We start from the raw sequence: 19,270 nt of genomic DNA on the forward strand, positions 1-19,270 counted from the left end.
TGAATGGTTCAGCGCTACAAAAATCACCTTTTCGCGGAATGGTTCGGCGCAGATGAATTTATTTTTTGATATAACGCTGAGATTGGTTGCGCTGAATCAAACATCATTGGGCGCTGCTTGATACTGCGACTAGCATGCTAGATTAGCACTCCCGTATGACTTAGGAGGTTGCCTTATTTTATGTGGACTGCTAATCTAGCTCCTAGATTAGCGCACCATAGGACTAAGCGTAAGAGGAGGATCCATTCACACTTCTATTTTCAGCTTTTCACATTATCTCACACTATGGGTGTATTTTTTTCTTAAAAAATCCTAAACAATAGCAAATTGGAAGCTAATATTTTAGAGGATATATTATTTTTGTAAAATTCTACATAGCTATTAAAAATGAGTACATTCTGAAATATCAAACCTCGCAAACTATAGATCTCAATTTTAATAGTAGAAAATCCGTTAATTTTCAACGACTAATTTTCAAAGTAATAGATGTTGGTGTTGCTCATTTTTGGTAGGAACGTAGATCCATATATGAGAAACAAGTCGCCAAAATATTAGCTTCAAATTCGCTACCTTTTAGGATTTATTAGCAAAAGAAAATAACCAAAGTGTGAGATAGTGTGAAAACAGAAGTATGAATAGATCCTCCTTCGAATATAATTCTTCAACAACATTAAAAATTATTGATAGATAATAAAATTGTGAACAAATAGGTATATAAACCTATAAAACGATACATATTCCAAAAAATTAAGCAGTATTAATACATATATTGAAAGAGTGTGTGAATATGCATATAATGTGACCGACATGTCTGGCGCAAAGATGCGCGCATCCGAGCGTTAGTCATGAAAAGGATGCGGACGCGCAACCATTTTTAGAGCGTCCATACATAGGTTGAGAGTGATCGCGAGTTCGACCTTCTCCCATCATAGTTCTAAACTTCTATCGATTACACGAGGGAGGATTTGTTAACATGATTATTTTCACATTGTCTCACAATTTTGGTGGTAATTTTCTTATAAAATCCAAACGACAATAAATTCTAACTATTTTTATTTGGTTGTATGTTTCTCTTAAAAAATCATATCGAAAATGAGAACACCACCATTTACCTCTTTGAAAAATAATCGTTGAGAAATAATTGTGGAAAATAAAGTTGGTAGATGGAGAAATTTAATATCACGACCGGTTATCCATGTTTAAGACTATTAAATTTCCTGGTTAAATTGGGGACTAGACCACTTATTTGGGGCCTATCAAATTTACCTTTCCACTCCACCAAATGGTTATGGGCTACCAAACTTCTCAAAAATACTAATTCACCCCCAAATTAATTCCCAAAACTATCTCATATAAATACTAATCTTTCCATTTTCAGCAAATTCAAAAACATAAAAAAAACCTAAACCTAAAAAACTTTCTATTTTCATCCTAATCTTTCCAAATTCTCAAAACTCTAATCAATTTTTTTTTTTGATTCTCTTCTCCAATAATCTCCGATCCAACCAAGAAAAAGGTAAATCTCCATCAACCCGTTGTAGTTTTATCATTTCTTCAATGATTTACATGTTTAAATTTTTGAAAAACAAAATCTCTGATCTTACCCAGAATGAGTTTATGCTGACATATCGAATAAACCGATTCTGGGTTTTGTTCTTCGGCCATGAAGAGCATGCAGAGTAATCGGTTTATATGATGATTAACATCCACCGATTCTAGGTATAGAAATGAAATATGAAAATACATCACAAGAATCGGTATGTAAGTGCATTAGCATGATCCGATTCTGGGTACAATGGTTCTTTTCTTTAACTATGCGATCCCATAATCGAGTTTTATTTGCTTGTTAATTTACCGATTAAGATTGTCTCTTCAGATTCCATTCCACAATCGATGTTTATATATGTATCACATAAACCGATTGTTTATGTTTGACATTCCTGTGTGTTTTGTTGTTGAGAATCGGATTACATATGTTTAATTATGTATGGATTGTTAACTTGATTATTATTATTATTTTATTTTTTTGTAGATATGGACTTCATCCACCTAGCATTTTACGCTCGAGATCTCACCCATGAGGATATTCACAGGGGACCACAACTTGTCCCAGAAAGAAGCCTTTACAAGTTTGCATATGGGCGTGAGACCCGTCTAGAGAAAGCACTCGCACTGATTGACAATCTTGCACCGGAAGAGCTCCATGAGGTCATCAGGTTCGCGGGGAGAAAGAGGGTTTTGATTTAAGCTGAGAGGAATTGCCACAGGCATTTGGAAGAAATGTTTGAAGAAATGGATGAAGTTCAAGCCATTGCTGAAGCAGAAGCTGCTGCTGCAAATGCTCCTGGTGTTGCTGCTCCTGATGTTGGTGCTCTCTGATTTTAGTTTAAGTTTATTAAGACTTGGTTGTTTAAGTTTTTGGTTTTTAAAACTTTAGAATTCAGATGGTTAAGGTTTATATTTTGGATGATCATGGTGTTGAACTTAATGCACATAAAGTTTTAATCATAATTATGTGTATCAAACAAGTTTATACATGCTCAATAATTATGTCTCCTGAACACATTCCAACAATTTGGCTACTCGATATGTCAACATAAACCGATTGTCTAGGGTCCATAAAGGAATCAATTTATGTGTGGGGTAAGTATCATCTGATTCTTCATGCCTTAGAAATGCTGTTTTTTCTGTATGTTTTTCAAGCTACAATCGGATCACATATGCATCTATATAAACCGATTAGTCTCGGCGAAAATTCAAATTTTTTACATATCTTTGATCGGTTTATGTTGGTCACAAGAAAGACCGATTCCTGGTGACATAAAAACACAATCGGATTTTACAGACCTTTGAGAAGGCCAATTATTCCAAATTATTTCACTTTAAAAAAAAAAACAGTTGTTAGGGACTTTCTATATATATAGACCTCATCCTTGGACCCCATTTGCCCCAAAATTTCTCGTTCTATTCCCTCTAACTCCATATACTCCACAACTACTCATTTCATACCTCCACAATGGCATCGTTTGACTCTGCCGAAGATTTGGCAATCACCAAAGCATGGTACGCCGAAACTCGAATTAAAAATCAGTCCTCCGTAAGGGTAGATGTCGAAACCTTTTGGACAAAGGTTCATAACAAATATAAGCAAGATTTTGGGAATCCTAATGGAAGAAGTGTTCAACAAGTCCATGATAGGCACCAAGTCATCGAAAATGCGATACTTGCTTATTTAGCTATCCAACATCGGATTTTGAACGCTAGCCACTTTAGCTTGTCAATTAAACAATTTGTAAGTATTTTGTGGTTTATTTTACGTAATCCATGTGGTTTGATCTTCCAATTAAACACCACTAACAAAGCAAGTTTGTGTCGTGTTTTTGTAGCATCAAGTCGTGAAAGTGCGCTACTTGGAAGAAAAGAAGGAAGCATTCACATTTGATGCAAGCTATCACTTTATAGTATCCAAAATTCCGGAGTACGAGACAGACTTTATGGTGGATGAATCGGACTCGGATTCCTCTGACGAAGATTGATGGTTTCAGAAGTTCTTGTGTAGGTTTTGTGGGTAGATCTCTATGTAAACCCTCACGAGACTATAACACGTCCACTAGGGTCGCCTAGGGGTTTAAAGGCTTGATGCATGTGCTAAATGCATCCATGATTCCTACGATAATGAAATGAATGAAAAAAATCTTATGAACGACAACAATCGGTTTATATATGCCACAGAAAACCCCGATTTTGGTAATTGGATTATATATATGCCAACGTCAACCGATTATGGAAGTCCTCTGTTAATTTTGGAAACACCAACCCATAATCGGCTTACAAGTGCATGAACGTAAACCGATTCTGGGTACTGTTTACGAAAAAAATCAAAAAATTTAAGTTTTTTGATGTTTTGAAGAACACTTTAACATAAGTTGATCTCACATGTAAAACATAATTAACACCTAATACGATTAATTAATGCTAATTAATCAGGAGTAAAATAGGTACTTAGATAATTGTTGGATAAGGGGTGGTGTGAAAGTTATTTCTAATGATCTTTTTTATCATCTAGTAGCAGACCCCAAATAAGTGGATTAGGCCCCAATTTAACCGGGTTAAATTTTAAAAATAAGCATAACTTTAATCTACTTTATACATATTTTCTTCCATAGTGGGGCTTGTAATAAATTGATTTAAGGAAACATTCGTCAAACATGAGATGAGAAAACAAGAAAAGTTAGTGCATCACTCTTTTGTGCACCCATACTTTTTCTTTGCTAATTGCCCATCTCAATCTGTAATGAAATTTACAAGTTATTTTCAATGCATGATCGGGACTTTGTTTTCACAACCACACGAAGACAAATACAGGACCTATTATATAAGAAATAGGTCTAAAATCAAAAAAATAAATTAAAATAAAATAAAATGAAAGTATCATTTTTTATGTGATTGAGAGAGTATTGTTTTCGATTTAGTGTGAACTCGACGTTTGCGAATTTGTTTATTAACTGTTGGGTTAAAACATCATTCCAAGTCCCTAAGCAATCGGCAGTGAAGGAGCCAAGAGCCCATGACTTCTCTTTACTGAGGCTAAGCAAACAAAGTTTCCATCAGAGTTTTATTTATCTGACCTCAAAATGAATCAAAATACCAATTATATCATCCATATTTGTCTCCACAAAAAAACCGATTTTCAAAAAACTCAACCAATTTACATTAAGAATAAAAAAAAAACCTTTTCTCTATATTCTTCAAACCCCTCAAATCCTAGGTACAGAGATTAGTGGCCTCCCTTTCTTGCTAGTAGGCCTATATCTGAGCAAGGATCTTATTCACACCGCTTTCAAGTTTAGTTATCTGTTAGGGTTTTTTTAAAAAAATTCTTTGCTAGATCTTGTTTTTTCAAAAACTCTATTGAAATTAATGGAGTAATACAATAATATCATGGGAGGTGGAAATCATGAGTGCTTGAATACGAACGGTTAATTGGGACGTGAAATATTATTCTTATCTATTTCATTCTCGTAAGGGGTACTTTTTGGGGAGAGAAAATATTTAAGGGTTATTTTGTTTTTCATAAGCAAATTTTGTCATACTTTTGAGTTTGATCTAACATTTATCCAGCTTGGTGTTTGGTATTTGGAATTCAGCTTGGCATATGACTCCCATTGACCGTTTATAACTAGGCTTTAATTAATTTCAAAATACCAAGTTTACAATGATATCCTAAAGTGGATTTGATCCAACGGTTAATAATCATATATAAAAAAATTGATCATGTTTTCTCTTCCACCTTATCTACCAGTTGCTGGCCTGCGACAGATCATTCTGTTTTGTCTCAGCTACTGCTAGTGTGGTCAGAGGTTTTTTTTTTCTTTTTTGAAGAATTGAGGTTTCAAATAAAAACTTAAATTAGGTTTTGATTGTTCTTTGACTTTCAATTAGATTTCTTGACAGAATCAATTTAACATGGGTTTGTGATTTACGTTTTCAATTTACGATTTTATTAGGGTTTCAATTTGCGATTTCTATGAGACAAGAAGAAGTTATTGGTTCTTGTTTCAAATTCACCAATCTAATTTTGGTTTCAGAATGGTGTAGTCAAGATTTATTGAAGAGATTGATGATTTGCAAAAAAAAAAGAAAATTAGTTGAATGAACAAATTTTGCATCTCGGTGATTTGTTGCCATTAACGGTGGTAGGATTTATGATGATGTCGTGCAGTCGATGGAGAAGCCTTGATATCAATTGTTACCCAAATTCGCAATTGAAAGAAGATAGGGGATCTGGTATGTGATTGTTGCTCATTTGAGAAGATTTGAAGCAGAGAAGAAAAGGAATTGGAGATGGGGTTTGATTGAGGTGATGGAAGAATTGTTGCCGCTGTCGATTGCGATGATAAATGGAAGAGATTAATGAAGGGTTTTTAATTGATTTTGTTGTCGAGAAGCAAATAAAGAGAATCAATATGGGTTTGAATAAGCGATGCGTGAATGAGAGAGAAGAACAACTTCGCTGTGTAGTTTGAAGATCGAGAGACTCTGATAATAGTCGTTGAATTAATGGAAAAGATTGGAGTTGTTGTGAATCTAGGAGAGTTTACTGATGCTGTTAATTAAAGAAAGGAAGATGGCTGGTGATCGAAGTAAGCTGGTGATGTTGCTTCCATTAGAGTTGGAGAGGTGCTGTTACTGAAGATGATGCTCTGTGATGGCTGCGGCAGTGATGTGTTTAGAGAAATGAGAGAAGATGAGTTTGATGTAATGTAAATGTTAATAAACTGAAGGGTATGCTTGTAGTCTGATTTCACAATTTAAATATATATATATATATATATATTTATTAATAATTTATAAACAGAAGTCAAGATTTAGCCTGGTCAACAGAAGTCAACGTGAACTCCAAGTACCATACACCAAGATGGACAAATGTTAGACCAACCTCAAAAACTGGACAAAACCTGAGTATCAAAAACAAAAAAATTACCCTTTCAGTTAATCAAAAACCTAAGGAAAAGACTATGATACCCTTCCACCAAAATAAAAACCTAAATCTAAAAAGTCAAAATCATTTCATATCCCCCTATCCTTCTCTTCTTTTCCCTCCTTTCTTCTCTGTCGCCTCCATTGTTGGAGAAAAAAAATGATCGTCGATTAATCGCGGCTTCAAAAAAAAAAAAGAAAAACAAAAAATCTTCGTCGATTAATCGATTCTATAAACATGCCTCCCCGAAAGAAACCCAATCCACAATCAAAATCGAAAATAGATTAAGTACAAGAAGAAATGTTAACTCAAATTCCTCTTGAACAAAAAGAGGAATCAGACGATCAAACTCTCGAACAAATGAATTATGTGAGAAGGTAAGTGATTCTGAACTGTTTTATAAGTGTTTTAATCGATTAAAGTTCTGGGTTTATATTAGATTCTCAAACCTTAACTGAAATTTTTCAGTTAAAATTGACTGCTGGCATTGAATATAGGTTGACAATCATGCCGGTAAGTGAAAACTGCATTGAATTTCATATGAATACCACACCAATACTATTTATAGGCATTGTTTTTTAGTTTGAATTCCATGCCGGTGAAGATGTCCATAATTACCAAATTATTCATGTCCAAAACAGCATTGATTTGAGCTTGAATACTACGCCGACTTGGTTGTCGGTATTGATTTTAGTATGAAGACCATGCCGGTACTGGTCTTTCGACATTGATTTATTTTCAATGCCGTCATGTCCTAGAATTTGTACAGATAACTCTGGTACAAATGTGTTCCCATCCGGCATGACCGACTTATCAAAATTAATGCCGACTCTGTGGTTAGTTTACAAGCTATGTCGGCACTTATATTAAATCTTGAAGAAACTTTGCAGGATATTTTTTTTTCCATTTGATATATTTTTTTTTTCAAATTCAATGCCGGCTCTTTCTACCAGCATGGTCGACATTTTTATACATAAAAACCGGCATAGAATAAAAAAATACATCTATGTTGGTTCCATATTCCGGCACAGTGTGACACAATAGCCACGCCGGAAGAAACTATCCAGCATGCTCGATTTTCTACTGTCAATGCCGACATCTAAGCGAAATGAACTTACATTTATGGCCAAATTGAATCAAGTGTCGGCATAGAATGTTCACCAGCATACAATGCCGGTACTGGTGCCGACATGCTCGATAAATAAATAAAAATGTTGGCATTGAGGTTTTGGAGTACCTTTTCCTTGTAAGTTTTTCAAAGCTGTCGGCATTGAAGGTTTAATATAATACCATGTCGACGGTATACATTGTTGAATATTCCGTGGTAGGTAAAAAGTAACTTTTTTGCGGCATAGTTTTCTTATATAAGTTCAATGCCGACTGATAATTAAATTTGGGGGATATAGTTTATCGGCATTGTAAAAATATGACTACCATGTCGGTTAAGACGCTGCTGGCATTGTATTTATACTATGACCATGTCGGCACTGAGCTTTTTCAGCTGTAAAAATGGCGACTTCAAAAAAAAAAAAAAAAATCAAATTTCAACACATTAATACCTATACCTGAGTATTAGGAGTAGCTGTATGTTGAGCTTATTAGTTTCTTGGGTTGGTTCTTCACGAAACTCTTCATGCATGCTCATAGATATCATGATTTAAAGGTGTTGGTTCTAAAAAAAAGTTGTAATTGTGAGTTGTTATCAAGATAGACACCTTGTTACCTATAACCTAAAAATTCAGTAACATCTTTTCCTTCACCAACATCACTTATCTTCACCCAATCCTTCTACCCTCCAAAACTTTTCCTTCTACATTCTAACAAAAAAAAAATATAAATTGATATATACTAACCATCTAATATATTAACTTTATTTAAACATTATTAACTAATAAGTATGACTAGTAAGGGGTAAATTAGAAATTATTTAATTATATATATAGTGGGTGATTCTAAATTAATACTTAAATCCTCATTTTGTCTTATTACGATATACCCAATTAATCTGGGTATATCACTAATTGCGCGTTCCTATATACCTAACCTTACATTTGTTTTGTTTCGGGTGTGATGTTTTGGTCTTGTGTGTTGGTATTGGTGTTTTGGGATTGATAATGATGTTGGTAATGGTATTTTCTAGGATTAATAGTATGTGGTGAAAGATCATTCTGATCTTGATGACAGTGCTCAAGATATAGTTGTTGATGGTTTTTGGGTGTTGGTAATATACTGTGTTTTTGGGATAGATAGTAGTGTTGGTAATTTTTTTTTCTTTTGGGTGGTATATGATAAAAGATCACTCTAATTTTGGGTGAAGGAAGTCAAGATATGGTTGTTGATGGATTTTTGGGTGCTGAAGACGATGGGTCTTCTTCAAGTCTTTGAAGGTAATTTCAACATTAATGAATGTTTTTGTGATAATGGATACATTTGAAATATATTAAGATTGGGATTCGCTTCTTGCGGTAATTTTCAAAATCGAGTAGATTTGTTTATGGTGATGATGGTTTCTCTATTTGGTTCATCTGGTTTAATTGTTGCAGTGGTCTCTCAATAGATCAACAATGTTGGATTTTCAGCGCTACTGGCTATAGTGCAATCTTGATGAAGTGTAATCAAATCAGGGCATCAACAACTTATGAGTCTTTTCTTTTCTTAGACTTTGATTTTTTTCTTTATCTATCTTTCGTAATGCAACTTTTCTATTTTTCGAAGCAATCATGGCGGCGGAGATTTATGGAAGAAGAAGAACAAAAGAAGAGGTAAACTTTTCGTAATATGTCTTGACGTTTCTAAGTCGTCTATCACTAGCAGGTTATATAACTAGTTGATTATATGATGTATGTCGATGTAATAACTTGTTATGATAATGAAAGATTCTCATGGTATTTTTGGCGGTGGATGTAGCCTACAAAGGGAAGTTGAACCATGCAACCGTTCAGCTTTCCTTTGTGTCGTGTTTGATTGTCTATTATCTTATTCGTTATATTCGTTTTAGTATTATCAACCATGCTAATCTAAAGATGTAAGTAAAATATTCGTACTAAGTTATCTTACGTAGGATGTTTCATGGAATTTCCTTTTATGAAAATGTTCCGGTTCTAGATGAACATAACCCCGGTTTTCCGAAAGGTGGTGCGGTGAGCGTGGATAAAGATGATAGTGATTCGGTCATTTGAACAAGAGTTTTCAATGAAAAGAAAGTTTTGGTTCTTAGCGGAAGGATATATTCGTCAAGATGACGAGTCCATAAAGGTCGAATAGAGAACTGGACGACATCAAGAAAGATTTGAAAAATTGCTTGATGTGACTATGATTCGAGTTGAAGGTGTTTTCTTTACAAGAAGACCGTTCGTGGATTCAATGGACGTCTACAAATATTTCCAAGATAATGTTTTGAATCATGGTGGTGCTATGTGAAAATCGTTCATACACAACATATGAAGATTGTAGTCTGTTTTGTCTACATGGAGGATGACTCAAGATTGTTGGTTCTTGTAGTTGGTGAAGTCCATCTGGAATTATTTGAACAACTTAGTTTAAACAATCTCAAGTGTTAGACATATGTTGAAGAAGCAGTCTTCTACGTACACAAGGTGGAATAACGAGTGATCATGACGATGCAGAGAGTTGCATAAATTTTATGAAAAAGATGTTTGTGGTGATGATTTTCGAAGATCGTCAAATAACTAGTACGGTGGTGCAAGTGCAAGGGAGTAATTTGGCTTAGATGGTGGTTCAAGCTCAAAGTACAAGATTCGTGCTAGTGATGATGTCCAAGAGATGGCCTTGTATAAGGTGATAAACATTTCATGCCTTGTTTGAGTAAAAATGGTGGTTTTGTTCACGTCACAAAAGGTGGTGATTGTTGAGGTTTTGTTTTGTAAAGATGGTTCTGGAATTTTTCGGAGCATAACTTGGGGTGTTTCGTAAGTATGTGGTTTCCATTTTTAGGGTTTCCTAATTAAGGTATGTGACTATTCTCAGAGGTTCTCTAAGACTTGGGGATCTAGGATGTTAGCATTATATAAGAAGGATTATATGGAGAAGAATAATCATCCTCTTGGAAATCCTCTTGATAGGAGGGGAGGGTCACAACTATTGTGTTCTACAATAGTTGGTGATGGAGCAAAATCTAAGTGAGAGGGTGACTTATAAAAAGAGTGAGTATAGAAAAAATCTAAAATTTCTAGGATGCATATGGGAGAAGCGCGAATTCATGATGTTCCTCATGTTCTTGTCTAAAGTCGAAGAAATCATAACGGTGAAGGTTTATGGAAGAAGAAAAACAAAGGAAGAGGTAAACATTTCGTAATATGTCTTGTCGTTTCTAAGTCGTTTATCGCTAGTGGGTTATATAACTAGTTGAGTATATGATCTATGTCGATGAAATAGCTTTTATGATAATGAAAGATTCTCGGGGTGGTTTCGGCCGTGGATGTAGCCTATAAAGTGTCGGTGACCCATGTAATTTTTGCATCACGTGCGATTATCTACTATCGTATTTGTTATATTCGTGGAAGTATTATCAATCATACTAATCTAAAATTGTAAGTAAATGATTCAAGCTAAGTTATCTAAAATAGGATATTTCGTGAAAAATATACCGGTTCGAGGTAACTTCAGTTTCCCGACGCCTAGGGAAAGTGAGTACAACTCCCCATCTTCCTATTAAAAATTCAGCACTGACCACAAGTTCTCAAAGCCCATTTAAAATTTTATTGCAAGTTGCCTCTTGTAAGCCCAAATTCTGTTTTTCAGTCTATCACCACGCTAAGATTAAAATTCAAACCTTTAAAGTTTGTACTCTATTGTCAGCTTTTTTGAACGACTGTTGTTATTTTTCTTCGACCGTAATTACATCTTTTTCCATGCCTTATAAGTTCTTTGTTGTAATTTTCTCTATATGCTAGTTAATTTTTTTTTGGTAGTATGCACTTTTTCTCCTTCTCTTTTGAAATTCTGGCTCTGTCCTGTTAACATCATGAGCTAACTGCTTTGTTTTAAAAGCAACATTTCAACAACACCATGAGCTAACTAGTTTGTTTTTGAAGCCATTGCTCTAAGTAGATATAGATCCCAATAAAAAGGTCAAAATATTTGAGTTACGCATCCAAATTGGTTAATAAATAATAATTTTATATCAGTCTCATTGATCCAGTTGGTCAAACTAATAATTCCATAAATATTTAATAAGTAGTAATTAACATTTCTCCAATCTATCTTATAATTCCACTTCAGTGAGTTGTTAATTAGTACCTTGTTTCCAAGCATCTCTAGAGCCAGTAAGACGAAGAAGAGAGGTTATTAGATCATTGTTGTTCACATAGAATGGCTGAGTTGACCGAGCAAAAAAACACTGTGTCTGATTATATTGAGAAAGCCAAGAGCGTAGCTAAGAACCTTGTAGAGAATATAGAGAACAAGGTGAATGCACTTACAAAGAAACCAGAAACAGATCTAGAAACCAAAGAAGATAATGCAAATTCAGTGACCATCATTGCGAAGGTTTCAGTGAACAATCCATACAATATCGACATTTCCATTGTTAAGGCAACCTATGACTTCAGTTACGGTGATCATGGGTGAGTAACTTACTTTTGATTATATTTCAATTTTCTTACTTCCTTTTTTTCCTAGTTGTTAGAAGATTTTTAACGATGATATTCCGATGATTTATGTAGGAAAAAGGTGAATGGGATTTTGCAAGATCAAGGAAAGTTGAAGGCCAAAACGAAGAATATGATTGATGTACGAGTAAAAGTTCCACATAGTAATCTCACGAGCCCAGGAAATGATCATATGGCGGATATCGATTATAGACTAGGTATGAATCTTACTATTGAGATACCTGTGATTGGTCTGGTTATCATCCCAGTCTCCGGGAAAGGAAAGTTCGCACGTCCAAGGACGACTATGTCTGATTTCTTAATTGATCAAGCGGGATTACAAAATGAGATTGTTGATGAAATGAAGGAGGATGAAGTAGTCAAACAAGAAGCAGCTAACCAGAAAAGTGTAGCTTTCAGACCATGACTGTAATATTTCCCTCATTTCGTAGTTTCTTTCTCCTATTACCTACATTAAGATTATTATAAATGTATCTTTGATTCATAGTTGAATTGTATCATCCTATTTGATATTTTTGAATATGAAGAATTAGAGGGTGTTTATTGTTTTTGGGTTGACAATCAAATTTCAACTAACTAGGCCGTAAAAAACTGTGCCGATACTAGAACTAGTAACTATGCCAAAATGCACTCTAGCTGTACAACCAAAAGTTAGGTGGCGGTTTCATACCTTCATTGCCATATGCCATATTATAACTTAATGGTAAATCGTCTTCTTATGGCAAAAGAGATCTAAAGGCCGCTGTAGAACCAGTGGTCTACATTAATAATGTTACAGAGTACCCTTTAGATCACAGGAAGACAGACCACATGATCAAAAAAAAATCTCAAGCAGATTTAGAGCTTGAGATTTTTTTTTTCCCCCTATACTTTTATTCTGTCTGAATGGATCCATTTACACCATTAGCTCATTTGTCTGCGCCTTTAGGCTGTATAGGCTGTAGCCAGATAAGTTTGGTTGTTTTTGTTTCTTGCTGACAACCATTGATACATACGAATGAGAACTGTCATACGTCACTACAAAATTTATACGTGACGTATGTATGCAACATTTAATAAAATAACACCCGTTTTGCATGAACATGGGGAGCAAAGACCCACCTATTGTGGTGCAAAATTGATTGCGCCATTAAAGCATCTCCTGCTTCCTCTCCCCGAGAATATGTACAAAATTGATATATCTTCAACGTTTAGGAATCATAAAGTCCTCTTCCTCTCTTTGAACATTGCAAAAATAACAACATCAAGGAGGTACCAAAAAAGAAAAGATCGACAGATTTTCAAAAATGCCAAAAGTTGGAGTATCCCAATTAGCAATCCTGTTTTATAATCAAAATCATAACCAAACCTTACTTGTAAATGCTCCCCAGAGAACGTGATATACCTATATTTAATCTAATGCCAGCAAATTTGTAATTCAACTTGGCTAAGTACATGGAATGAATCTGCTGTGACGCTTCCAAAAACAAGTTGGATAAGTTCAACTTGATGGCTACAAGGGATGCATGTGCAGTGTCAGTAATATATATTTTTTTGGCACCAAATTTGATGTTAGATCTAGCTATGACCACGTTAATTTCTAACTCTACATGACTGCATATAATTATTAGGTATAGCAATTTCAAACCAAATACAGGTTTGATTCACACTCCATTGTATATACTGAAATGCTTTGAGAAACAGCAGATATAAGTATTGAACTGATAGAGTTTGATACTAAAATAAGAAAAAACCAAAAAAAAATGGCTGATCCAAGAAAAATTTCATCTGCTCCTTCGTTATCGTTAAGTAGGAGACTTTCCCTGAAGTTGACAGGAGGTGCAAAAAAGAAGGAGGTTACTACCATTGAGACGGTACCTGAAGAAGACGCAAGTACTAATGATCAAGTGGGGCAGCAGCAACTCACTCTCACTCCTACTGAAGAGCCTCCTAAGATCATACACATCAATGATTTTATTTCTGTCAATATCGATGATTTCGGTAATAACCACTAATCTTATGCACTCTTTTTTATTCTGTTTTTTTTTTTTTACTTATCTAATGAAGCTAGATTGTGTGTTTCCCTTGGTGTCCAGTGCCGGAAGCAGGATACCAAGCGATGATAACACAAATAGCAAAAGATCATTGGGAGAAGGGGAAAGAAGTGATGGATGGATATAACAAGATATCTGATCAAAAGAAGATGATTGAAAAGATCATGTTAAGTAGAATCGATATACAAATATATGACAAGGCATCTACAGGTCAATTGAAATTCATGGAGGATGTTGTGAATACCTTGGAAAGTGAAGATCTCAAGGAAACTCATAAAAATATGGGTGGTACAGCGCTTCACCTTGCTGCCATTGTTGGATGTACAAGAATTGTCAAGGCAATATCAAGCAAGTGTTCCACTTTAACCGGAATACCCGATAAAGACGGAAACATCCCACTTGTGGTTGCGGCAGAAAATCTTTTCAAACATAAACAAAAGGAGATGGTGGAGCATCTTTGCGATGTCACTCCAAAAGATTGCACAGAACTCTTCACCAATGTTACTGCAGGCGGTCGACTAATCTGCAACATCATTAATGCTGATCACTACGGTACGCTTATATACTTCTCCATCATTTTCCTAGAAGGAACTAACCCATTATGTTTACAGTGAAGCCAGATTATTGATCTGGCACCATATATACAACTTAGGTAACGGTTAACAACACTTTTGAAAACCTCAATGGATCGTTCCATCTCATCTCTCATGTCTCAATTCGAACGCATATATGATTCTTTGCAATACTTATTGACCATGATATTGATCGGTATAGATACTGCCTGTCGCTTGATCAAGAAATTCCCACAGTTGGCTATCGCGAAAGATGACAGTGGTTCATGTGCATTAGAAGTGTTGGCTCAAAGGCCTTTCGCCTTTCAAAGTGGAAGTTGGCTAACACCCTGGCAACGCATCAAGTACTCTGGTAAGTGTCCATATATACATATTAATGCTTGCCTTCCTAATATAGCTTTCTTTATCTAAGCATCACTTGGAGGAAGTTTTTTTATGCTTTCTGAAACACATGAATTGCAAGTTGCAACCGTTTCCAGAGGCTAGAAGAACTGTCAGCTGATTGAATTTAGCCATAAACTGTCAAGCATGATGCCATAAACTTCAAATATGAAATTTTATCCTTTTATTTTTACGTGTTTGTGCAAATGATGCCTAAGGAAAGTTTATGATGCTACCTAGCCATGTTTGGTCTTCAATTAATTAATACTTGCAAAATTGAACCTCACAACAAGCTATTCTGCTAGTTGCTACGGAAAAAACAAACTTCATGCTCTCTTAATTTCTATTCCATTGGCACCCATCAGATTATATCAATTCGTATGTTCCTTGAACTTGACTCTTTACTGTGATTGGGGGACGGTTGCACGTACAGCTATTAAGGTGGACTTGGCAACTCATGAGCCGCGCCGCACTTCTCCATATGTTTATAACTCCCCAGATGCTGACTTAGAAAAGGGTGAAGAGTACTCTGATTTGGACTTGTACTTGCAACAACATCAAGGTAACAGCACCATGAGAAAAAAACTCAAGGTTGATAATGATAAACGTATCTGACAATCGACCACCAGAAACTACTTTAGTTGAGATTTCAGTCTCATCTTCATTTCTAACTGAGTCCGTTCTTATTTTCTGCTTCAGGATTTTTCACGAGGAGATTTCACGAAGGTACGTAATAGATGAACATATGCAAGTGCACCAGCAGTTTATGCTAAATTCAAACTGAATTATCAGTATGCTATAGATGTACTCTATCTAAATAAAATCAATTGTTGAACTTCGCGGTGTTGCAACTTTTTGTAGAAGAGGCATTTTGAAAACCTGACAGAGGTGTTGTTTTCATTGAATGGTCCTAGCTGATGACTGATTGCGTTTTCCCCTTTGTCTAATATTCAGCCCTCGGTCTCACTTACACCTATAAGGAAAAGTTAATGCATCGTCAAGCACTGGAGTTGGTTAAGTGCATATGTAAAGAGCTTCCAAAAGTATTATCATCGACGAAAAGTCTAGACGATGCAGTTGAATACATTAATAGAAATGTGGCGATTAAAGATGAAAAACGTCTTCTCAAGGATTTCTTTGAAAATACAAGCATATTGAGTTCTGCTGCCAGCTCCGGGGCTGTTGAAGTCTTGGAGGAATGTATTCAAATATTGCCGGAGTTAGTCATGCTTGATATGGAGAAGCAATCACCACTGGCAGTTGCAATTGGACAAAGAACTGATAGGATTTTTAACTTGATTCTTGATATGACTAATGACAATAAAGACAAGTTTGCAACTGTTAGAGACAAAGAAGGCAACACATTGTTGCATTTAGCTGCCAAGCTAGCACCATCAACACGACTAAGTGAAATATCTGGTCCAGCTCTCCGGATGCAACGAGAACTTCAGTGGTTTAAGGTATGTACTTCATATATTGATGACCTGTGATAGTTTTGCCACCAAAGGAACCATAACCATCTTATCTAGATAGTAATTTCTAGACTGTTCGCTAGATTTTGGATTCCATGTACCTGCTGCAACTCCATGGGAGACTGATTTTTGCAGGCAATTTAGCACTTTTTTCAGTTACAAAAAATTTGCAAACCAATATCTATAAACTAATCTGTAAATATTCAGGAGGTGGAACATTTCACTCCACAGAAAGATAGGCTAATTACAAACAAATCTGGGATGACTGCTCGAGCTTTATTCACAGAAGAACATGAGAAACTAATGAAGCAAGGAGAAGAATGGATGCAGAGAACAGCTGGGTCATGCATGGTGGTTGCTGCTCTCGTGACTACCGTAGTGTTTGCTGCCGCTTTTACTATACCTGGTGGAAACCATAGCGAGAGCAATAGCGAAAAAAATGGTACACCAATTTTTCTAAATAACACGTCATTCTTACTATTTCTAGCTGCAGATGCCTTTGGTCTCTTTTCTTCCCTCACATCAGTTCTTGCCTTTTTATCCATCTTAACGTCGAGTTATACCGAAAAAGATTTTCTCAAGTCATTGCCGAAGAAGTTGATACTTGGTCTCCTGAGTCTCTTCTTGTCTGTAGTTTCCATGATGATAGCTTTCAGTGCGGCACTTTCTATCGTTCTCGGACATAGATTTTCATGGTTTCCACTCTTTATTACAATCATCACTTGTGTTTTCCTGATCACCTATGCAGTTTTGCAGCTTCCATTATTTATCGAAATGGTTCGTGCTACTTATTGGCCTACCCTCTTTAGATCAAAGGGGAAATTAGCTAAGATCTTAAGACAGACTAGTGGGAGTGTATCCTTACATAAAAATAAGAGACAGTAATGCCTGATTGGAGAGCAAGAGAGAAATTTACTATTTTTCGCTGAGATGTATGGATGATTTTAATTAAATAGTCTGAACAATTTTAACTTGTTGTAATTATGAAAAATATAATTATTGATGAAGAGATATGCTACATATATATATAGGCCGGAAGAGACTTCTAATCTTTACACAAAATTGGTCTAATAGCCCTAAAATAATAATTCATGGGTGAAAAACACATGTAAAGTATGACTGTTCTAATATCCTTATTAGTTTCCGCTAACTAAAATAAGTTTTTCGCTATGTAACGACTACCATTAACACCATAACTTGGTATTATGCAATATTGAGATGCCATATTGTTTTCGTCCAATCAAATTATAAATTAGTGATTTATTAAACTAATAAATAAGTGTTGATTTACTTGCCGGCGAGAAAAATTGGTGGTGACACCAACATATGTTTTCAGAGGTGCGTTGGTGGAGAGAATCAAATAGACTGAACATGATGATGCTGATATTACTGATGATCTTGACTTGGTTTTTGATGACTGATTTTGGGGTTTGGGAGTTTCGATGTGGTTTCGGTGGTATTACTGATGATCTTGGCTTGGTTTTTGATGACTGATTTTGGGGTTTGGGAGTTTCGATGTGGTTTTGGTGGATTTGAAGGAGCGGCAGTATTTGGAAAGGATCATCCTTTTCTCCTGTTATTGTCTGTTCATCATTTTTCAGGTTTCCCCGGGGGTTGGGGATTGTAGCACGTGAGATTTGAATTGATCAATTTCGTACATTATGGTTAGAGATTTGAATGGTCAGTTGATCAATTAATTGGAAAAAGTAATGACTATTTTTACCGTTTTTAACTAAAAGTTTTTATGTACATCACTAACTAAAAGTTTTTAAGGTACATCGCAAATTAAAACAAAATCCTTCAAATTATGTCAGGATAACATAATTCTGCAAGATGTATTAGGTTTCATCTTAGACATTTCTGACAAAAATAAATTTTACTCAGAATATATCTGAATTCATCATGTACATTTCTGACAAAAAATATACTTTCTTAATTATGAAACCAGGCACATCCTCGATCCTCAACATTTCTGACATGATCATACAAATAACACCATATACGGGTTTAAGTAAGTTTTCATATAAACTTATACTTCAATTGAGATACATGTAACTCAAAACTGCAAAAATAAAGGTTCACAAGCAAAAAAAAACATTAAAACAAGCTACATTAATAGTGTGTTCTTTTTTGTATGTGTATGGCAACATGGTGCTAAACAAATAAACGAATGCAAATAGTCTTAATTAGTTCTTCTAGTTGTTCACATCATGATAATTCAAACATTCTTGAATCACCAACAATGTTTACACACCATGCATGTATTTTATACTTGATTCACCAAAAACCTTCACAACATCCTTATTTTTTGTTCTTGATTCACTAACATTTGCGTCCCACTTTTGCTTCCCGCAACAATAAAAAGTAGATCAAATGGACCAGTGGTAACACAAGATGAAACCGGTTTCATCCAGAAATAACACGGGTGGACAAAGGTGTCATTCAGTGGCAACACATGACAATATCAGTTGCATCTACTTATAGCACATGATGAAATCAGTTTCATCTAGTTTAAAGTCATGCTTCACCCAGTGAATATATATGATGAAACCAACACAAGATGAAACCAGGGCTATCCAAGGAAACACATAATGAAACTATTTTCATCCAACAATCAAACGGGTTGTACAAAGGTTTCATCGAATGACAACAAATGAAGAAATTAGTTTTATCCGGTAATAGCAAATTATGAAATCAATGG

At 35.2% G+C, this 19,270-nt stretch overlaps 2 protein-coding genes across 2 annotated transcripts; both read left to right on the top strand.

The window, feature by feature from the left end:
• Positions 1-11,728: 11,728 nt before the first annotated feature.
• On the top strand, positions 11,729-12,643 carry LOC113339803 (desiccation protectant protein Lea14 homolog). Its single transcript, XM_026585028.1, has 2 exons — positions 11,729-12,066; positions 12,166-12,643. The coding sequence occupies exons 1-2, from the start codon at positions 11,813-11,815 to the stop codon at positions 12,515-12,517; spliced, it is 606 nt and encodes a 201-aa protein (XP_026440813.1). The 5' UTR covers positions 11,729-11,812; the 3' UTR covers positions 12,518-12,643.
• Positions 12,644-13,742: 1,099 nt separating this feature from the next.
• LOC113339245 lies at positions 13,743-17,526 on the top strand. Its single transcript, XM_026584545.1, has 7 exons — positions 13,743-14,091; positions 14,187-14,696; positions 14,919-15,068; positions 15,531-15,659; positions 15,797-15,823; positions 16,052-16,557; positions 16,777-17,526. The coding sequence occupies exons 1-7, from the start codon at positions 13,854-13,856 to the stop codon at positions 17,452-17,454; spliced, it is 2,238 nt and encodes a 745-aa protein (XP_026440330.1). The 5' UTR covers positions 13,743-13,853; the 3' UTR covers positions 17,455-17,526.
• Positions 17,527-19,270: the final 1,744 nt, after the last annotated feature.

This window comes from Papaver somniferum, unplaced genomic scaffold, assembly GCF_003573695.1.
Source record: "Papaver somniferum cultivar HN1 unplaced genomic scaffold, ASM357369v1 unplaced-scaffold_21, whole genome shotgun sequence".
Taxonomy (NCBI): domain Eukaryota; kingdom Viridiplantae; phylum Streptophyta; class Magnoliopsida; order Ranunculales; family Papaveraceae; genus Papaver; species Papaver somniferum.